The 23987-nt window shown below is 39.3% G+C and overlaps 1 protein-coding gene across 2 annotated transcripts in view; it reads left to right on the forward strand.

Moving 5' to 3' along the window:
* The window catches only part of OLFM4 (olfactomedin 4), a 136358-nt gene that overhangs the window by 46529 nt on the left and 65842 nt on the right, over positions 1-23987 (forward strand). The window contains exon 2 of one of the 2 annotated variants that reach the window (XM_078657406.1): positions 16040-16096. The exons of the other annotated variant lie outside the window; for it this stretch is intronic. Coding sequence (XP_078513532.1) covers positions 16040-16096 — 57 coding nt within the window. The remainder of the gene's footprint in view (positions 1-16039; positions 16097-23987) is intronic. 2 annotated transcript variants of the gene reach the window in all.

The following is a 23987-nucleotide window of genomic DNA, read 5'->3' on the forward strand; positions in this document are numbered from 1 at the left end:
CCCTGATTGGTTGATGTGCCCTGGAGTGTCAGAACAAAGCAGCGCTCTCATTGGCTGAGGCGCGATTAAATGCTCGAAATTGTTTATTTTATAAGTATTCCCGTTCTTTCACTCGCAGATCGCGCTAATTTAAGAAAAATACTGGCTTTATTTCATGTCACATCACAGCTGATATAAGCTGGCGAGCGTTACACTGTTTTAAAAGTGAAGTGTAGCGTTGTAGGCTCATTAAATTGTAATTGTGAATGTCCCCGTGTTGCTAGATGCACTCTAATGGTTTAAAATATAGTTAATGTGTGTCCCGAGCATTTTGTGAAGGAGGGGCTGCTGCCTCGGGAGAGCTGTCAGCTGCAGCGGCTGCTTGCGTCAGCCGCCGCGCTGCCATTGGTTAGAATCCCGTCGTGTCATAGCGAAGTCGCGCACCCATTGGTTGGTGACGCGCACACCCCTGGTTCCCGGTGCAGCTTAAGGAGATTGCGCACCCATTGGATATTGACGCGCAGCGTCATACAAGGGCCGCGACCTTATTGGTTAAGGCTCTGTGAGCCCCGCTCTGATTGGGCGAGGCTCTATGAACTGCGTGTAGGTGTTTGGAAAATAGAAATAAAAACACCGTTTTAGCATCTTTTCTTCGACGCGTTAATGTTTAAAAGGAGAAACATACAATAAGCTGATACTGACGAGCGAGTGTACACTAAAATAAAATTACATAAATGATAATAAAATAAATATTACGGTTTTCGTTTTCTTTCCTAGCCGCGCTATTGTTCGTGTCATAGCTGATGAGAAAAGAGAGATTGCAGTGGGCAGTGTGTTTCAGCGAAGGGAGAGTGATCGGCTAGAACATTACAACAAAAGCTGGGATTGATTGAAGTGTAGGGGGTGTGTCACAGCTGATATAGATGATACATGTTTTGGTTTTGGAGCGGCTGGGAAATATCGCGCATTGTATCTAAGTTAAGGTTACCGTGTACTGATTAGCTTAATGGTCCAGGGAAGCAGTGCAGTGATTGACTGAAGCGCAATTGTGGTTTTTACATTTGTAAGTGTCCCCGTCTTAAATTTTATTTTTTCACAAGATTAGCGCTATTGATTTGAATAAAGAAAAGCTAACTTGGGTGTAGCTATCAATTGCCTGCCGAGTAGTTATTTTAAGAAGGGGAATTAAAACGCTGTCATCACGCTAGTGTCAGGTGATGTTTGTGGAGGCATTTAAAGGGCTGCGGATATTGGAATGAGTGTTGGTAAGCAGCTAAACAGAGTGCAGTAGTGGTGAGGTGGAGGAAGGCAGATTTTCAAGCTGGAGATTGTAGGGAGGATTTGATGTACTATCAGGTTACCACAGCAACTACCGTGGTACAAACAAAATTAAGAAGTTGATTGACAAATTAATTAATGAAAAGATTGTGCAATATAATTAAATAAATAATTATTTCTAAGTATTTTGCTATTTACTGTAATTACTGGTGTAATTAAGAAAGTTGCGCTGTGTTCAAGGTGGCAGCAAGAAATTATATTTAAATTAAAGGCAATTAGATTAGGTTTTCTTTTTCCACAGGTGTTGATGCAGAAAGGTGTGTAAGTAAAAATAAATACATTTTAAACATACCCAAGTACATTTAAGTATTATTGTTATAAATAAAAATTTTGCGTTGCTACTGTTTTTGCAAATTAATGTTTTTCTTTACAGGTAAATTATAATTAGTGATACAGATAAATTAGGAGAATAATTAAATTGACGGAGTTATAAAGGTTTTCTACACCTGATAGTGTTAAATTAATTAATTAATTGATCAGCAAGCGCTGCAAGGCAAATTTAAAGTGTACATTTACCAAATTAATTAAAGAAAATGTCTTCCTTATACAAGAAAATGAAAAAGGTTGTTGCAAAATGCGAGAGCAAATTAAAGATTACCAAATTAGCGAAAATAAATAATAAAGGTGTCAGAGTAGAAAATGTTGATCAGTGTACAATTGATGTTGTAAATATGGAAGAGAACAGAAATTCACGAAGACCCCCAGAACAGGTTAATACATCGCCAAAAGTGTCAGATCAGATTGATAAAGTGCCAGCTCAGACTTCTACTAAAATTGACGTAACAGAAAAGCATGATGAAAGGCCTAGTACTTCTGGAATTAATATTCCTGATCATGTAAATTCATCAAATGATTTAAAGGAGTCCATGAAAATTATAGAAACAGAGATAGTCCCTACGCTTAGAAAAGATGAAACTAATCTCGCAGTTTTAAAGGTCCTATTAACTGAAAAGGTTTATTCTATTGTACTTGAGATTGAATTAGTAGGGACTACAGCTCAGCAAGAAACAGAGATGACTTCAGTTCTGGTAAGTGAGAAGTCTGACATTGACCTAATTGAATTAACACAGCCTGATGAGTCAAAATTATGCTCAAAGGAAAAGGAGATTGAAATAAATAAGCTGAATGAACAGCTACAAATACAGCGACAGGTAATGATTCAAGAGATTGAGATGGCTTCACTGCCATTACACATTTTTGTTAATGAACAGACAGAGAATACAGATACAGGATTAAATAAAGAACAGGAAAACAGTCTAAAAAGATTAAATGCACTTCCAGAATGTTGGAATGAAAATAATGTTCTTTTGAGTGAAGACATTAAAATAAAGGATACAATTGATCAACAGATTGAAACATTGACTTCTGCAGGTTCACTTTTCAGAAATGCAAATTTAATTAAAAGGTTGATTGATGATATTCAATTGGCAGAAAGGTTTGCTGTCGTGATATGTGCAGCATACAAAATGAATGATGAACATGCTTTGAGTTCACTAATACTAACATCAGTAGTTGAAACATGGCAGGTAGTCAAAGATTTACAAGATGAAGCAAATCATGAGGAGAAAAACACATGGTTGAGAAACACATGGTTAAGAGCAGATTTTAAACAGCGAGATGAGGATGAGATTTGGATACACAAAGATGACAGAGTAGTTTTGCTAAATAGCATGATTACTGGCATGGACAGAATGTACCATAAAATTGCAGAATTTCTTTACCAGAGGTGTCTGACTTGTCAGCAAGTGAACACAATTAAGAGAACAGTTGTGAGATTGGGAACGGAATTACAGGAGAGTGGTTCATTCACCAGATTACAAATGGATTTCTGTGAGATGTCACTGCATGAAAAACTGTGCTACATTTTTGTGATTTACTGTTTGTTTTCAAATTGGGTTGAAACATTTCAGATGCGACATGATGATGAAATTACTGTTGCAAAGTTATCAGATAACAGAAAACATATTGAAAACAGATTGCTCCAATGTACAGATAGAACAGAAATTTCAGATGTTGAGGAGCAAGAGAACGGTACTATAAAAGACAGAAATGTAAAAATGTGCCTAGCTGCAGGTACTAAGTGGACAGATATCCTTCCACTTGTTTTGATGTTTCTGAGAAACACTACTGATAAAAAGACAGATTTAAGTCCACGTGAGATTATGATGGACAAGGTCATGAGACAGACATTCATACCAGAGAAGAGAATGATGACTATCAATGATAGCATCAATTTGGAGAACTGCAGGAATTTATCAGATGAAATGATCTCTGTGTTTGATGAAGATGAAACTGAAGTGCAAACAAGAGAAAAAGAGCAAGCACTTGAATTGTTACCAGGAAAAAGAATCAGGAAAAAGGTTCGTCTAAAAAGAAATTCTCTAGTGCCAAGGTGGCAGAAAAGGAGGCTAGTCAGTCTTGTCACGACAAATGCAGAGAAGTGCAAAAGACTGAAGAGGTGGATTGACACTGGCCATACTTTTCGTGTAACTACACCCGAAAATCCTGATGAGGATAGTGTCACAATTGATGATTCAGATTCTGAAGAAGAGCCTGAAGAGAATCCAGATCTTGAAGATCGACAGGTTGGTCGACATCTGGAGAGTTTGAATAGAAAACAAGCCTTGATTGAAGAAGACTTGAAAGTAGTGACTGAAGATTCAGAAAATGATGGAAATCTGCCAGGAAAAGAAGCAGAAGAAGAAAATGATCAGATTGTGATTCAAGACCAGGAGAGTATTGAAAAGAAGGAAAGTAGCTCTGAAAGCAGGAACAGGAATTCTGAAACTGGGAAGTTGAAGGTAATTGAAGAAGAAAATGAATTGCCAAGTACCAGCTACAAAGATGACGTTCCTAACGGAGTGAAGCTGCTGAGTAAAGAAGTACCTGAGTCCAGAATGAAAATTTCTGACACTGAAACTGATGAGAGTGATGAAGATTCTCAAATAAGAAAATTCAGAAAAAGAGCTTGGAGAACAGAATGTAATGTGACCAAGCAAAAGAAGAAATTACTAAGAAAAAGTGATAACTGGCCAGAAGAAAACGAAGGCCTAAAATTCAAATTGAGATACAGATCAAAAGAAAAGATTAATGAGATATCAAGTCAAAAAGATTCTGAAAAGAAAAGTAAGGCAGGAGAGAAAATAGAAGTGATACCTGTAATGGAGGTAAATAGTCACAGTCAAAAAGAGATTGAAAACAAAAGTGACAATGATTGAAGTGCATACCTGTTAAATTTTAGGTTTTCTGTTTTTGGCATAAGGCTGAAGAAAATGTGTTAGATGACACAAGGTCGAAGAAATACTGTTAGCTGAAAAATTAATTTGTGACATTAGGTCGAAGAAAAACTGTTAGAAGGTTTAAAGAATATGTATAAAAAAAAAAAAAAAAAAATTTGAAAAAGGGGGGTGTTAGAAATTTTTAGAAAATTTAGGTAAAATTTTTTACAATTTTTGTTTTATTTTTCTTTGCAAGCTTAATGAAAAAATAATTCTGCTTTGGTTAATTTAGGTTACTTTTCCTTTAGAAATTTACGAAGAGAAGTTTAAGGTCAATAGGACAAGCAAAGTTTCAGCTAGTCAAGACAAACATAGTATAATACTGACATTTTATTAGTTATAGTTTTTGCAACACTTTTATTGAAGCTTAGTTGTATGTTACACAAGAGAAAGAAATAGAACTAGAGGGGTTTCTTAAAACTCAATATGAGAATTGTAGATAAACTGATGAGATAAGTCTTTAGAACTACTAACACAGGTGAAATTGAATCATGTTCATCTTAGAAAAAATCTTTGCTAAATTTTGGGTGGTGGTGTGGTGATTTGTTAATCACCAGATGAGGGAGTTGATGGAGCGGGATAGAAAACAGAAATCTGTTTAAACCCGTGAAGTCACACTTCCATAAATAAATTAATAATGCTAACAATTTGTGCTGTGTGTATAATAATTCAACCTAGTTTAAAGTTGCATTTTCACAGAACACGCGGGAAACTAACATATGTGCTCATAAATGTGCATTATGTTGCATTCTTATGTATGTGGAAAATAATAAATTAATCTTGTCTATTGTCATGTCATAACTAATAGCAGCTGTTTTTAAAAATAATGGCATGTGCTTATTTTGCTTCCCTTGTATATGTGATGTCATTTCTACTATTCTAGGTGCACATAAGGTTTTATGGATTCATGAAGACTGGTAGATATAAAATGCTGCTTTATTTGTGCTTTACTGCTAGGTAATTTAGACTAATGGGTTAATTATTAGCAATGATGGGAGGCAACAGAACAAACTGTATTTCTTTCATTAATTATTCTTTGTGTTTGTTTATATAATAGTTTTACAAATGAAGCTTAGAGATGGCTGCAGGAAAATAGTACACTTTTAAAAGTGGCGCAGGAGAGGTGGCGCAGAAAATTGACGCTCATTGAAAAGAGGCCTAATGATGAAAATGGCTCAAGTGAAAATAATTCTGAAAGGATGGAAAAGGCCTCTGAGCTTTTATTTTGAAAGGTTTTGGAATGAACTGCTAAAAAGATGACTCTTTGGAGAAATTTGCTAACGTTTGCTAACGTGCCACGGGAGTTCAGAAGCTGACTGACTCAAGGTTAAAAGGAAGCTTTCGCTACAAAATGTAGCAGCCTAAGGAAGAACTGCCAAGACTTCTAAATGAACAATGGACTCGTGAATTTGCCCGGGCATGTAAGAAGGAGGTGTCACAGTTTACTGTGGTACGAGGTGGCTCAGCCAATGGAGAACTAGAATTCGTCTGCTGGAATGTGAAAAATAGTTAGCTCAGCTTAATTTAGGGTATAAGAATAGGTTCAGAGAACACATAGTTGGCTTACGCTCGAGAAATTCTGAAGGACGATGTTATGCTGATGGACTTTACACGTGAGGAAAGAAATTTTTATTAATTACTTTATTACTAGGTGATGAGGGTAGAGACAGAGATATAGTTAGGATTTTGGAAAATGCTTAATTTTACTTATTCCTGCTAATGAATAATAATTCTTGATTTATGCTCTTTTTATTAATACTGAATAAATCTTTCTTTATGACTTTTTCTAATGCTTGTTTAATAAAATAACAAAACCTAAGTTTTTATAGATGTGTTAAAATAAACTTTCTAAAATGACAAGCTGGTCTTGATTATTGTAGATAGTTTAAACAACTATATTTAGATCTTATCGCCTCATGATTCAGGCGCTCTATTGTTGATGTGGGCCTAGTGTTGTAGTGTAAGTTTTGTGGTAGTAGATAGTGTCATTTGTGCAATATTTTGGTGAGAGCGCTGGATCATGTTGGCTCGTGCTAACATCCAGATGTCAAAGAGAGAATGTGCAGTGCCTGAAAGTCAACCTACTGCTTCTGCTTTTTGTTGTACCACTGATGCGAACCGCAAAAGTAGTCTTAGTGGGCAGCCCCTCCTGAATATCCTACAGTCTGTCATCACTGCCATGGCAGAAATATAGAGGTGAAGTTGGCTCCGCTCTGCGCTTGGTACGGCTTCGTCCCTAGATCCATTTCAAGGACATCTCGAAATGCAATAATCGGGTGGTCAGAAAGCCGCTTTACTTCCAGACCAACTACCTGGTGGTGTTGACCAGGGTCTTGCGGTGGTTGCTTATGTTTTTAAAGGCCCCATGCAGCATGTACTTCAACATGCTCCGAAACATGGTGACCACAGTACTTGCTGGGACTTGAGGCCTCTACTAGCAGTATCCGGACATGAGAATCTGCCCTGAGAGAGTGAGTCAATAGTATGTGCATATATATCTATGCGGCATACTCTGTTGAGTAAATAATTTGCACCGAAACTGGTCCGTGTCCTGAGAACTTTTGGCGTCCTACCTGACGTTGATGTGGGAATTCGGAATATATATATATATATATAAATATATGTATCATATATATATATATATATATATATATATATATATATATATATATATATATATATATATATATATATATATATATATATATATATATATATTCTTCGCAAAACGCCCTGAAGCATTGGAGGTGAACACGACCGTGCTTCAAACCATCCGGTTTATCTATGCCTCACTGCAGCTTGCCTCGCATTGCCATTGTTTATTTCATGAATGCCAACGCGTTTCGAGGCACAGCACACCCCTTCATCTAAGGCAGGAAAGACAAACATCGAAGGCTCACCTCTTTTGTTTCCATGATTTCTTTATTTAACACACCCAAAGGGGTTTGGCTTATTGTTTTGTCCATTAAAGCATTGTGGGAATCGTAGTTCCTGGAGGTGAGTATTATTTATACCGTGGGAGGGAGAACTATTCCTGATAAAAGTGAGGGATGAGGAGAAGGATGTTTGTCTTTCCTGCCTTAGATGAAGGGGCGTGCTGTGCCTCGAAACGCGTCGGCATTCATGAAATAAACAATGGCAATGCGAGGCAAGCTGCAGTGAGGTATAGATAAACCGGATGGTTTGAAGCACGGTCGTGCTCACCTCCAATGCTTCAGGGCGTTTTGCGATGAATATTCTGAAATACAAATCTTTATGAATACACAACACAAATCAAAAAAACACCGTAGATGTGCAGAAGAGAAGATATTTCTCCCTACAAGAAAGTTAATATGTTGGAAATTACGGTATGCAGGGCATTTCCTTTATTTAGTAGCATGAAAGACACTTCAATGTTTCAGATGTTGCAGTGTATACTGCAGCTTGCAGGGAATGCTCGTATGCTGCATACTGAGATGCTATACCTCCAGTAATTATTACAGATTTGGTGCATTAGTCTTGTGATTGATCTCACTCAGACTCTTCGGGCTCTATAACCATATGAACCCAAAGAGCACACTACCAGGGCAGGAAATCCTGTGTTGTGGAGTAAGTATCCTGCAGGAACCACAGGGCAGACCTCTACAATAAATGTAATCCTAACTCCAGCAAAGCGAGAACAAGAGCTGTTAGGAGAAGCAGCGAGCAAATGCCTGGCAGAAACTCTTTTAGCAATAAAACCGGGGGCAATGAAAGAGCTCCTCTAAGCCAACAGCAGGCATTGTTCGCAGTCCCATGTGAACTTTTACAGAGGGGCTGGGATGGGTAATAATGGGAGCAGACCGTGTTCATGGTCTGGGCTGTGGCCCTCATACACTCTCTGGAGCAGCGCCAGTGTACAGAAATAGCGCCCCCAAATAAATATTCAAACATTGATTTACCAATAATAAATACCCCGAAAGTGCCCACTTTAGTTTGCAGACAGTTGTGTTCCTTTCCACAGATGCTCTTTGATTAGTTAAGATACTTTACTGTCACCCACAACCTAAATGCTCTCTCTGTATCTGAACCTACCACCTACCAGGGGTAGTATCACCAGAAAGAGTCTCTGTCTGTTAGTCCTGTGAGCATGTCGCTGCCTCCTGCTGTTTGTGACTAGCTGTCACCCTCTCTAGATTTTGTCTTTCTTGAACTGGCCGAGGAAAATTGTTATAGTTGCAAAAAACACAAATAAATAAATGCTTCACTCTTTCTCTGATTTAATCTGTCTCTTCTTTTTACTTCCTTTCTACTCACCCACTGTTGGCCTGCCTTCTACCTCCATTTTCTTTCTTCCTTACTATGTATATTGCCTTTTATATTTCTTCTTTTTCATACTCCCAAAAATCTCTCCTTCTGATGTCTATCTATTTATCTATCGATCAATCTATCTATCTATCTATCTATCTATCTATCTATCTATCTGGGTCTCTTGTTATCTATGTGTTTATATAACTCTCTGTCTACCACCTCTCCATCTATCTCTCGCAGCCCTTGCTTGCTACATATATTTCTTAACCACCTCTCTCTTCCTAACTCTGTTTATAACTATACCTGAATTTAAATCTGTTTCTGTATATGAGTCTGTGCCCACGCAACATCCAGCCATCCACTTCTGCACCTGGACTCTGCCATCTGTGAGTCTGCCCTGCCAAGTGGTGCAATGCCAGTCCTGGACCTTTGGAAGAGGGCATAAGGTGCATGCTCCAGCAAAACCCATACATCTTCAGTCGAACTGGTGAATCCCCAACGTTTCAAGGATCAGAGTCAATGCATCACCCCTCTTGTGTGGACCAGAACTGGTGCATTACCCTTGTTGCATGGATCAGAACCGGTGCATCGCTCCTGTTGTATGGATCAGAATCAGCACATCGTTCCATGGTGCGTGGACAAGAATCAGCGTACTGAGTCTGTTGCATGGATCGACCCCGACACATAGTCTTCGGAACTACCACTAGTTCATGCTCTTCCAGGCTCAAGGGCTTCACGTGCCCGTCAACAGCATCCTCAACGGCAATGCCAAATGTCTGCATGGCAGCTCTTCACTCATCAGGGCCGACGCATTGCTGCTGTTGCACGGATCAGGACCGGCGCATCACCGCCACTGCATGGATCAACACTGATGAATCTCTTTCCCTGCACCCCGGATCTTCAACGTTGACTCAGCCAGGATTAAGCTACTTTTTTTCAGTGGGCCTCACTGGGTCCCTGTATCCAGCCCACGCTCCATCATAGTCAGCCTTAACTTTAGACTTCGACCCGGTCTGGCGCTACCAGATATCATAAGTAATTGCTTATTGCTTCTGAGCGCTATTTCTCAGGTTATGCTTTGAAAATTCATAAATCAAGTTATAGTTATTGGGCGTTTGTTCATGTTTTATTTATTAAATTGAGCTCTATTTTTCTAACCTGGTGTGGAATCTTTTTGTGTGGTGTTTTCACTGTTTTACTGCTGGAAGGGTTGCACAAATACTTCACACATTGCCTCTAAATTAAGCCTGACTGCTCTGTGCCAAGCTAACAGAGGGTGGGCACAGCTTAATTTAGGGTTTGCCTTCTTCTTACCCTGAATACAATTCTGGTTGCAGGTCGACTAGGGCTCATACCCCAATCAACCTACAATCCAATTTCTAACAATTATGATCAGCAAATTGCATTTGTATTGTATTGATAATATGCGTTTATTTTGCATGAGTGTGTTCCCCTTCAACAAGGAATTTCTGCTGATCTTCGTGTGTCCTTGTCTATTATTGCATGCCCCTCAGGATAGGTGCTCACCCTTCTTCCTGAGGATTTGTTTTCCAAATAGGCAAGCACATCGCACAGATCATCAGGATACCCCTCTCATTGCAGTGTTGTTCCTGATTGCACCCAGGGCTTGATTTGGAAAACAAATTAAGTGCAGTAGACCAAAGTTTTTCTTAGGAGCTTGTGGCTGGTGCTGTTGACTGTCAGTGTTGCCAAATACCAAGGCTGCCTAGTCAGGATTCACATCGTGCCTTTCTCTGCCACCACCCCACATTTCTCACTCTTGCAAGTTGTCTTTCTTTGTTGCTTTCTTCCCTTTCAAACTCTCTTCCTATATTTCTCTTCGTCATTCCTTCACCCTTTTCTACCTTTCTTTCTCTGGCTCTGGGTCAAAGGCTGATCACGAAATATAAGCCCCGGTCCTCAACAAGAGTGCCGGGTCCCAGCATCTGCAACAACCTGTACAAATTGGCTGCACCTCTCTGAGACCTCTCAGACTGCTCTAAATTGAGAATGCTATAATCCATTTTAGCTTTGAAACTGCAATATGTTAATACATTCTCCATTTTAACTCATATCCAATTCAACAGCATACAATATATTTGTCGCACTCGTTCCGAGCAACAGACTGCATGGTTGATGTTGCTACTTTTTCAATACTGATTCATGCCTTTTGGATGTGCATCTGTTCCAGTGTTCTCAGCCTTTTTTCTTTATTATGATAGAGTCCAAATCATTGCCCTGAGTGCATGGCATAACAGTTGTGCCAAGTGAATTAAGCAATGTAGGATTTTACATAGTCCTGGGCATGAGGTGATGATTCCAATTCAGCAATGAGACATCATCTCCTCCCAAGAGAGACACTGAAATACAACAAGGTCAGCAAAGCCAGGGGTGAAATCTTTAACCTACGTTACTTTCTGGTATTTATTGCAAGGAAAGAGTGCAAGCTAGAAATTAGCATTTGAGTGGTCAAGGCAAGTATAAAGTAGACCAAGGCACAGTGATAATGTCAAACTAATAAATACTGTCAGCGTTCACAATATGAAAAATATTGACGTGGAAGCATGCTTCAACTGAAAACAAATTATTATAGGAGGGAGCTGTATGCACGTTTACAAAGAAAATGTTCTGCTGGATATGCGCAAAACATGAATTCAAAGACAAATAACCAGAACAAACTAAAGTCATACTTTGCAGGAGTCGATTGGCCCAATTACCATTGCAAGTGTCAATGTAGTAATGCGATGGCAAAAAATTGGCGCTTTATAATCTGGAAACGTAATTCCAAAAGTATGAATCATGAGTTGTCAACCTGGCCGCAGATACAACATTAAAATGAAATAAAAAAAGCAGATCAAAAGAAAACATGACAACCTTAACTAAGCTTAGGGAGGTGGCTGCAGCACCACTAACAAGTCTAATCAATCAATTACTAAAAGTAGTGAAGATTATATTCGACTGTAGATATTGTCCCAAAATAAACTTCCTTGGGTTGATATCTCTGTAAAAATCTATGCATTGTACAACAATATTCAACACCTTTTTTGCTTTTTGGGGCAATCTCCCCCCCCCCACACACTTCCCCCACCCCCGTAATTGACCTCGTTTTGACAGCTCTGCCTCCATCTTGTATTGCCTATTTAGGCTTTGTTTCATTTTGCAAGTTGTTACATTTTTCATGCCAATATATGGCAATTGTTACCTGCTTGTAAACGCTTGGAAATAATTTTAAAGTCTGCAGGTCCGAGTTGCAAAGATTGGTGAGTGAGCAGATGCAACTTACTTTTTTTACTGGCTTACTTATAAATGTCAGGAATATTTTCTCTGGCTCACTCCTTGAATTCATGAGCGAATCACAGGAAAATGTGTGTAAATGTATAACTTTCAAGGCAAAAGAAACGCATTCCATCTGGCTTCCCTAATCTATATTTCCAATTTTAAAATGTACGTTTTCAAAGCCCTCTCACAGTCATAGTAAATTCAATAGTCGCCTATAAAAAATGCAGTGACTCAGAATCATATTCAAATTTCTGTTCATGATGTCAAAACCAATATTGTGTCATATTCATAACAATAACAAAGTGTACACTACCTGACAGTGATGAATTTACTAAAATTAATTTAAGCTCAAACTCTGTTATGAAAAGGTAGGCGAACCTGCAGTCCCACAAACCTGGCCATAAAAATGTCTCAAAAGCGTCAGATATCAATAACTCAGAATATTACCAGGCACTGTCATACAGAACCCTACATTTGAATCTCTGACATCAAGTACAATCCTTCTCGATACGGTATGTTCGCCTGCAGATGTCAAGCATCTAAGAATACTAGAGTCAAATTCGGCAATAGTTCGGGCAATTATGTGAGTTTCCGCAATAAAATATACAATGACCACTATATATGGTTGCCGTTTATATCATACATTGTAAGAAAGAAATTTACTTGTGCTGGTAGTTGATTGAAAAAGCACTGTTCCATCTGCTCTTCATCCCGCTAGTGTTCTTTCTAAATTACTGTGTTTTAGCAGCTGTTGCTGATAATAGTATGGTTGGGTGTGCTGTAAAGTATTTCTTCATGCTGTTTCAATACCTATTCTCTGATGTGATCAAAACTACATATTTTGGAAAAGATATACAGATTAGCAAAGAAAAATTGGTATTTGGTGGCTACAGTACTGTGACTGGCAGAAAAAAATATATCTTGCATCTTTCATGGTCCAGTTGTTACTTCAGGGTTATGCATTATTCAGTTGAGAAGATGAAGAAGAATTATTAACCATCAGAACGTTTTTGAAGAATTGAGGTGCATATTGTCATTAACATTTTCGCCGTTTTATTGGCAGGAAACTGCCGATAAAACTGCGATAATGGGCTTGATAATACGCCCTTGTTAATTCCTATAGAAGCCCATGTTAACATCAGAACATGGGCTTCTATGGGAATTAACAAAGGCGTATTATCAAGCCCATTATCGCCGTTTTATATGCAGTTTCCTGCCGATAAAACGGTGACAATTTTAACACCGGTCCTTGATAATATGCCCCAAAGTTCTGAAGATAGCTGCAGATTTCAACACAATGGAGATAAATGAAATTCTAGAGGATAGGCCACCAGGTCGGTGGTGGTTGTGGTCTCCACTGGCCCGCTTAGAAATGTCCACCTCGTGGAGAGATCCCAGCATGAAAACTTGGGATCTCTCTTTCTTAAGGGCATCCATCAGTGAGGCGTATGAACTGATGGTAGAGCTGAACGTCAAGTGCTGGCATTGTTTTTTGCCACTCAACATTTTTTCTTTTTATTTCATAAATAACTCTGAAAGTAGGAATTTGACTTTAAAAAAACAAAAATAAATCAATGGCCCTCTTTGTGTGTAGGATCATTAACAGTTTTCTCTGTCTGGTATTCCATACTTTCAATGGCTGCCCTGACCAAGGATATCCATTGAGCTGTTCCCACACTGTGTGGGGTATGACTACTACCACTGTAACCTAGCTGTTTGACATACCAAATGCTGAATCAAAATCTTCCATTGGCAGAGATGGATGAGGCTCCTTCGGCTGAAACCCCATGGTTCATTCTACTTCTGGATGGGGCAGGGGAACAGCAAAGTTGTTTTGGTGAAGTCTGTTTCATTTTTGGTGAATGCCCCCTTTACCAATCTTTAAATGCACTAGAGCGTGTGTGGCAAATACCTTTGTTAGCAAGCAAAGACAAAATTTGAAAATTAAATCAATAAGATTTATTTGTTCCCAAAGAGGCCTATAGGCTAATTTACGATTTGGTGTTTGTAAGTAAATATAGAACAAGAGTAATAAGATTTAAAAAAAATTATCAAAGGCATCGCTGTCTTACTGGGAGGAATGCAGCTAATATTCAAATAAATTTCCACTGTGCTATATAAAAAGGTTGTAATTTACAAAGTTTATTTGAGAGCTACCACAAAGAAGACAAGGATCAGAACAGGTGCACATGAAAATGCTAAAAGGTTTCGAGCTGTTAAACCATCAGTGGTACGCCATTACACATTATTTAGACACACAGGGGAACAAAAGCTATTTTAGCTGTCTTTAAAATATCACAATGAATTTTTGATGGAATCATGTGCTGAAACTGAAGAAGACCACTAAATTGCACAGTGCAAATCCAGCTAGAATGAATAATTTTCTATTTGTGAATTGTTATTTGTAATGCATTGTGTAAGAAGTAGTTTTAAACAGCTCCGGTGTAATGGTTATCCGACCCTCCATGCATAATTACGCTTTGCCTCCAGGACACTCCCCAATTCCTAATAAAAGTTCCATTAATGGGGCCATTCATTATAATCTTGTGCCCTGGTACAGAGGAACAGTAAGACAGTGTCCTATAGTGTCTTTATTATAAGACCAGCCCTGGACCTGAGGGCACAAAGTTGAGTATTATTTAATCCTAATCCTAACCTTTTACCTTAACACCGGTTCTTAACCTTTTACCTCAAGCATAACACTATCCCACACCCTGCTATACTCCCTAAACTAACACTATTTCTTTCACTAGCACTTACCTCTATTTTTACTTATTGTTAACCCATAACTATTATGCTGATAGCAGCCTAATCTGAATCTAACTCTAAAGCTGACCACAATCTGTAATTGCAACCCAAATCATTAATGCTTTCCGTAGCCTAGTCCTACCCTTCTTTGCAATGAATAGTTTTAATCACTATCAAGGATAGACAAAAATACATTACTCTGTTTTTTCTTATTCTTAACTATTCATTGTTGAGAATTCCCTTTTGTGCTCATGTCTCTAATGGGATTCAATGTTTTTACAAAAAATGAGGATACCAACATCATAGGGTCTTTTATTCAGAGTACTTTTGGAAGATGCAGATAAAAGCAGCAGGGTCAAACTTTGAACAGAACACAACACATTGACATAAAACAAGGAGCAAATATATATTGTTATAAATTAAGTCAGGAGTGTGTCTAAACCATTATGAATTTAGAGGCTGATTCGCCACAGAAAAGAGAAAGTTTGCTCCTTGCTTACTGGCAGTAGTGTGCCACTTTGGTTTCATCTTGTGGGATCTAACTGTAAAACTGAAAAGAGAGCGCATGGTACTCATGCAAGCTCCCGCTGGCTAAGTGTGAGAAAATCAGTAATTCACTACATGCACACATCTTTGGAGTACAGATGTAGAAGAGTTTATACCAAGCAGTACAGGTTGGATAATCATATATAGGATGCATGAGTCAGTACCCCTCCAGGAGCTAAATGTAGTAGGTCAGATCCTGGAGAGCTTCAAACAATCAACAAATTTCAACTGACACCTTGAGGATCCTAATATAGGCATGATGGAGTTACAATGATAAGACTCATAATCAAGACAAATGAAGGACAATAAATGTGCAGCAGTAATTTGCCCATCCTCTCCTGTTGGAACAATTTACTTAGCTCTATGATAAAGCTGTGTTCTCGCCACAAACAGAAATTAAGATGTGGCATATCCCACAACTTGTGGATATAAACTTAAATTATTTACGGTCCATGTCAAAGAACTCAGAATGGCATTCTCATTTAGATAGTGCTTGTTGTGAGTACATGTACTAATGTGGCGTGATTCACTTGTGAACTTCTATTTTAGCAATACAAATAGTATTCAATCAGATTTAACAAGTTGTATGTTCCTTTTTTCAGATCCATACAGATCTAGGAAGCTCTAACACAGTAATTCTACCAGAGCCTCAATCAAAGGTAACTAATATTAAATATAAAATTTGCTTCTAGTAAACGCGAGAGGTGTAGTACTGACTATGACAAGTGTCACAATGAGGGAACAGGAGAAGAAAAGTTACATTTTTCAGGCCATGTAATGTTGAGAAAGGTATTCATTATTTTTCCAATATGTAGTCCCCATTTATGTAAAGTAAATCTATATCCATAAAAAAATTATTGATGTTGCTAGAAAAAATTATGAGTAAGGATGTACCAAAATTATTTTTAGATGTTCTAGACTAGTGTTTAAAATAATTTTGGACACAATTCTTGCTAAAAATGGAAACCTGACAAAGCCCAAAACTACAAGTTTTTTTTGGCATGATTAATTCGAAGTTGCTTCCTCTTCACCAATAGTCAATTATTTGTAGTTCTACTATCACATTTCATTTGTGGTGTGTGATTGTTTAACTTGCATAGAAAATGATTTTTATATTACAAGAAGTGCTGTGAATGCCAATATGCAAAGCAGTTTTAAAACTAGGCATTTTCAATGCCTACTTGCACTCTGGAGCAGAGAGTCAAGTTACATTGGATAATAAGACTCTCCTTGTAGCTACTGCTACTCATGACTCTAGGTGCACAAGATGTCCTCTCTCCTACCTTCCAGACTTGAAACTTCATCTCTGTTCCAATTTCAGTTCTTAGGGCACTCCTGACACTAAACTTCCACCATAGGTAACCTATGAATCATAGCGCACATCAAAGGGTAATAAACAGCTCTGCTGTGTTTGTAAGTTAACATATTTGAACCTTTATAATACTTTTGAACTAAATAATTACATAGATGGAAAAAAATCATTTGTAATTTACATTCGTGAAGTAGCAGCTCAAAGCTTTCCATAATCAATAATTTGCCCCCTCATCCTTTACCAACAAATATTCTATAACTGGCATTAGAAATATTAGAGCTATGACGCACCTGGTTCTTGGCAAGATGGCCGCTGGTAGGCCGTAGGGGAAGGACGTGTTCTCTCCTCGCTCCCGATGTAGCGGTTATTTTTTAATAGAATATAGAGCACACCACTCTTTTAAGCCGATCACGATGTGAGGAGAGCGGTAAAAAATTCCCCCTTTGCGAGATTCTTTTCAAAAACCCCTCGATGAAATCTGCAAGTTATTTTGAAATCAAGTACCGAAGCAGTCTGCCTACGGTGGAACTGCTGTTGTCCAAATTAGACTCTCCCACTGGGACTTTAAAGGACAACATAAAGGGGAGACTGACTCAAGTACATGAATTTCTTGAGAGTGTTATTAATACGAGCCATTGCTGTCTGCTTCGATTGAGGAAGCACATTATGGCTCCGAAATACAAAACTACAAAAGAGGACAACGACAAAGTGGATGGCAATGATCTTGACGCCCCTGCAGCAAACCTTCGGACAAAACCAAATATACGGAGAGTGGAGGACTCGGATTCAGTAAAGTCGACTGGTAACAAAGTAACAGTAAACGCGTGGAAACTAGCGGCAAGCCAAAGGGATAAAGAGAAAAAAAAGGAAAAATTAAAAGAAAAAGTTACCGTAGTGAGAAGAAACAACAATGGCACGAAGACATCTGAGCAGGCAGGTCTGAGACAACCAACGGTTTTCGAGGCATTTTCGCCTGCAGCGGCTACAGCGCGACTGACTGCTAAAGGGAATGTGAATGTGAGCGCAAGCGCTAAGTTAAACGAAGTTTCAGGTAAAGCACTTGCTCGCGCCCAGTTGTTAACGGCTCCTGGGAGTCTCCAGGATCTGAATGGGGGACTTACCAAAGGCGTCGACACTCAGATTTCCCGGGAGCAGATCGGGGCAATGACCGTGGAAGCGCCGGCTCTGTTGGGGGCGGGGCTGTGCACGGGAGAGACGGAGCAGCGGGCAGGGCTGCCTTTGCAGGTCGAGCAGAGCGAGCCGATCGAGCAGACTGACCTCAATGAACAGATGAGCTGCACAGAGCTACTACAGCAGAGCTCTGGAGGGGCTTCGCTCCAAGTCATGAAGGAGTCTGACCGGCTGAGCACTACCCAAGGCAGGGAGCAGATTGTGATACGGGACTCAGATAGGGTCTCTGCTACTAGTCAGATACCGGCAATCTTGGAGGCTCAGCAAACTCGGTCAATGCAGGTAACACAGGAGGTAGGGGGCGAAGTGAAGATACTTTCTGATGTTGAAATACGTACAGAGTGTGTGGAATTAGGGACTAAAATACAAGCCACGAATTTTACTGAAGATATTTTGATTACTGGGGGACAGGATGAATATGGAGAGACAATGCCTAAAGAGACAATGCCTAAATCAGTAGGGTCACAGATTGATAAGAATGTATTGGGTTTGGACTTAAACATTATGAAGACTATGCCGCATTCCCCTTCAAACCCAGGCTCGCCGAGTGATGACTGTTTTTTTTCATTGAATGAGGGGGGTGATGAGGAGGAGGCTGGGGCTGTGGAAGGGACCGAACTGGGTTCATCCTCAGAATCAACTGATGCTGCAAAAGATTCTGATACCGATATTGAGCATGAAATGGAGTTGCATCTTACTGGATTAGATTCAGATATGTCAGGTAGCTCGGAATTAAGGGGAACAGTTCACAAACTCTCCTCTGTACGTAAAACTTTAGTGAAAAAGAGACGGAATAGAAACAAAAGTGGTGTAAGCCCTTTACAAGTACAGGTAGTAAAAAGATTGGACTGGGACTACTCTGCAACATCACAAATGTATCAAGAGGCAGCGGGTTCTACTTCAATCCAAGACGTCACACAGAGGCAGGCTACAGGACAAGGTCAAGAACCACCTGGGTTTGAAACGATGTTTACTATGCTGAAACAGATTCAAGTGGAGGCCAGAGCGGAGGGTCGGAGAGCGAGACAGGAGAGCAAGAAGATACAGGGTTCGCTCAGGAAAGTGAATAAGCTGTATACAGAACTTGTGGGAAGGGTCACCGAAGTAGAGGAGAGAACTGGTGTTTTGGAAGACGAGGTTAACAAGTGGCAAGACTTTAAACAAGAACAGGAAAAAACTACGTCCGATGTCCTATGGAAACTCGAGGATTTTGAGAATAGGCAGCGCAGAAATAACATACGCTTACTGGGTGTTGCAGAGGGAAAGGAGGGGCAAGATGTGAGGGCATATGTAATTGAACTGCTCAGAGGTGCACTACCAGATATAACAGGTTGGGACTTGGAAAAGGAGATACAGCGTGCGCATAGATTCCCGTTTGTACAGAGCAAGGATAAAATGTTGGCAAAACCCAGGGCAATACTTATCCATGTTGGGAATTATTTATTAAGGGAAGAAATTATGGCAAAGGCAAAACCCCAGGCAAAATGTAGATATAAAAATGTTGAATTTTTTGCTAGACCCGATTTTTGTCACACAACAGTTGAAAGGAGATGGAGGATGAGGGAGTTAATAACCCTGTTTCAAAAACTAGGTTGTGAGGCATACTTGATGTTCCCTAGCAGACTGAAGGTAGTCAAGAATGGGCAATTTAAGGTTTTTCATTCAGAGATTAAGGCCCAGGAAAAGTTGGTCTGGTTGAAGGAAAACAGATCACATGATGATACAATGGCACTGATTTCTCACAGAAACCAGAAAACCTAAAGCAAAAGAGTTCAACTTAGACAAAAAAAATAAAAAAAATAAAAAGGGGAATTATGAGATTGATATTTTTTTTAAGAGTCTCTGACAAATGAAATAAGAATAGTAGAGGGAGGATAGAGTAGGGGGGGATAATGAGATGGGGGAAGGATAAAAGAACTAGGGGGAAGTGGTGTGATTTCTGGGGAGGTAATGGGGTAAGGGAGACGAGTGAGAGGGAACGTCACCCTAGAGGGGTCACAGTTGCCACATATAGGTCTTATGGACCTATTTGCCAGTAGGGGGGGAGGGACAGTCGGGGGGGGCTCACAGGGGGGGGGACTTTGTTGGGGCAGGGGGCACAATATGGAAATAATGTATATAAAAATGCAAACAAAACCAAGGAAAATAAACTATAAGGAAACATGGAGGCTATATCTGGTGAAACAAATATCTGAACTGAAATGGCTGCTGTACGAATAATGACATGGAATATATGTGGATTGAATGAGAGGCAGAAGAGGCATAAGGTATCTCTTTTATTAAAAAATATGAGAGTTGATTTCTTACTTTTACAAGAAACTCACATTATGGCATCTGAAATATACCTATTGGAACAATTGGGGTTTGTAATCCTAGCCTTCTCAAGACAGGGCTCCAGAAATAGGGGGGTGGCAATACTATCAAGGAGACGGGATATTACTATGAGGAAGAAATTAGAGGATGCTTGGGGGAGATGGGCGCTGGTAGAGTGTTTGGTTGGAGAAGAGTGGATCACTCTAGGCTCAATTTATGGTTCCACAAGGGATGACCCTGAAATTTTTGAGCAGTTGGATATAGAGTTGGCTACATGGGCGCCCTGTATTATTCTCGGAGGTGACTTTAATATCAATGGTGCTGGGGGGGCTAGGATTAACGGTAGGAACACATACAACGTATAAAGGTAGGAAGAAAAGAGTATATATAGCAATTCCCTCTATGGCTAGGAATAATGCATTAATAGATCTATGGGATAGTCTAAAACCACAAGAGAAGGGATTCACATATTATTCTGCCCCGCATAGGGTAAGTGTGAGATTGGATTACTTCCTCGTAGCAAGTAATTGTTTATCTAAATCACAGATTGAGAGGACGCCACGTTTATTGTCAGACCATAATCCCTTAATTCTAAACTATACTGCTATGTTGAGCTCCAGGGAAGCTACAAGATGGACATTTGAAAGAGCGCTTTTAGAGGATGAAACCTATATTCAACACATGATGCAGTGGATTGAGGAGTACTTGACAATAAATAGAGGTACTGCCCCGGATGGAATTGTATGGGATAGTCTTAAGGCAGGGATAAGGGGTGAGACTACTAGCTACAGTGCGAATAACCGTAAACAGGAACGATTTAGAATTCAAACTGTTAAAACACAATTGCTTTTAGCAGAGGAAGAGTTAAATGAATGTATAATGGCAGGTAACCCGCCAGAGCTTTTACTTACTAAATTAGCAAAGATAAGGATGGAGGCAGAGGAATACATAGCAACTAGGGCGGCAAAAATATATGTGGCTAACAGAGAGAAGTGCTATGAAGCTAGTGAAAGGGTGGGACGAACTTTGGCAATACGAGCAAGACAAAAAACGGCGTTAGGAGAGATAAGGGCGATTAAAGATAGCTTAGGGAAAGAGGTAATTGACGCACAGGGGATTAAAGAGGTTTTTAGACAGTTTTATATGAAATTATATGAAGAGCAGCAAGGAAAAGACCCAGTGGAAATTGCATTATATTTAGAGAGTATTGAAAAAGTGATGTTAAAGGAGGAAGAACAACAAATACTAGATTCACCCTTAGAGTTTCAGGAGATCGAGGCTGCACTTATGAGTTTACCATCAGGAAAGGCAGCAGGACCTGACCAAATACCCATAGAGTTCTTTAAGGTATTCTGGAAAGTATTAGGTAGGGACATGGTGAAAACTCTACAACAGAAATGTGTACCCCTGTGTCCTTAAATTAATTGTGAACTCATTACATGTTTCTGATTAGCCATAATAATTTTGTTTGAAGAAACAAAAACAGTGCCAGGATGAATGTTTTCCAGGTAATTTCTGAAAAACACAACAACCCTTCCTAATGTAATGTAATCCATGATAGTTAACACACACCACTTGGCAGTGATCTCAAGATTAGAATTGAACATTTTGATGTTTAGAATGAAGGTTAAATGTTGTGCACTAGAAAAAACATTCATCACTAACAATGTAGAAGTCACTTTGAGGATAAGAGTGACTCCGTTGTGTGCCTTCAGTAATGGAGTTGATGTAGTATTTGTTAAACATGTATTATTCACATTGTTAGCTTGTGAAATTAACAAAATATCTGCATTAAGGGTGACCTTCTGTTTTGAATCGACCAAGCTTGAGAGAGTTGTGGGAGAGAGAGGGTAATAGAGTATGGGCAGTTATATCATACCACTATTGAGTCTTTGAAGCCTAGTAACATTGGCTCTGTTTCTACTCTATTGAGGCTTTACTAGCTTTCCTCTTCAACTCCTGCATATGTGAAAGGTAATAATTTATAATGTGCCAGTTTTACCAACTGCTCTGGAGTCTTCATAAATACCTTCTTATTACTGGTGTAGAGATTTTACAAAGTTATATTTGTTGAGGCTAGTTGTGTGAGTCACATTTAAAAATTGAACAGGAAAATGAAGATTCTTGAGATACAGAGCAGGTTATGCTACCAATGGAAAAAGGACACTGCAACGCATGCCAAATGGATGGAAACACTGGATTGCTGGTTTATCTATTCAGCAAGGTTTTTCTAACCATGAGAAGGGGATACTATGGTATATCATATTTAACACAATGGAGAAGCTGAGAACGATTAACCACTGCCAATACCATTGTCCAAGGAATTTAGCAATTTCTTCCATAAATGTTATTGAAGAGTTTACTTTTCTCATCTGTGCCATGAAATCCAAATAAAAGTCATTGAAGAGGTTATTTGTTTCTAAGTCGTATGGGTGTTGGTAACTGTCCTTTGTTTTGATAATCGTACGTCGATGAACTTGAGAATGTCCTCTAATTTGCCAGGAATTCTAAGTTGGCAGTAATTTTTTTAGTAGTGGGCTATATCATGCATGACATAATGGGAAACTTCACTTGATATACCTGTGAACAATGGAGTGATGACTGACTAGAATCATTTGATAATGTTAAGGTTGCAGGCATCTGGGAGCTGTAAGATTGTAGATAATCACTGTGAACCAGCCGCGGGCCGTGGAGGGAGTTACGGTGGGGCAGGGAGGCGGGGAGGGGGAGGGGCAGGGTGGAGGATGCGAAAAAACGGCATATGGATAATTGCAGGTAAGTAAACAATTTAATTAATAAAACGAATTTGGTAGTGCGCCTTGCATCGCAAAATGCGATGCAGTGCACGCTACGAAATTCGTTTTATTAATTAAATTGTTTACTTACCTGCAATTATCCATATGCCGGGTTTTAGCACCCTCCACCTCGCCCCTCCCCGCCTCCCTGCCCCACCATAACTCCCTCCACGGCCCGCGGCTGCTGTGAACGTATTTTTTGAATCTGTAACAAATGTGTCCCGGATAGGTCAATTGGAATCATTTATATTGCCTGTGGACAACTTGCAAATCCTGCATGTTTCTAGCATCATGGCCAAGCAATGAACATTCCTGTCCAGAGCAAAATTATACAAAGGCATCTATCTAACATGGTCACTTGCTGATCCATTAATCTTATCCACTCAACTTACATGCAAAGAAAGGATAGCATATTCATGTTTATCAAATGTAGCTATGCTCTGCATATAATTGAGTAACAATACGACTTGGGTTGAAATTCTTTCTGTTGTCACTTAAACAGGATCACCTGGAGGGAGAAATGTCCCTTACCAAGACATCGCCACTAGTGGAAAACTAAAGGATTGACATAGTGAAAGATAATAAGGAAATGTATTTCAAAAAGGGTGCCTGTAGCAGCTTTGGTACATTACGTAAGAGCAGATAGGCAGACAGTTTGATAATTGAATAAGATCTCCAAATGTAGTACATTTAGTCATCATTTTCTAATAGCGTTGTTAAATATGTTGATGCTAATTTTCTTCATACGTACACCGGTTCATTTTTTGCTGTGCAGGTGTAAGTGTAGGGGACAAGGAGTACTCATTAACTGTACAATTTGTATACATTTCCACAAATACTTCTAAGAGTTTTTGTGAAGCATTAAACATTTAGAAATCTACTCAAAAATCAGCAGGAGACCCGTGACTTTTCAAAAGATGATTGTGAATTGGCACCATT

The sequence above is a fragment of the Lissotriton helveticus genome, chromosome 8 (assembly GCF_964261635.1).
Source record: "Lissotriton helveticus chromosome 8, aLisHel1.1, whole genome shotgun sequence".
NCBI lineage: Eukaryota > Metazoa > Chordata > Amphibia > Caudata > Salamandridae > Lissotriton > Lissotriton helveticus.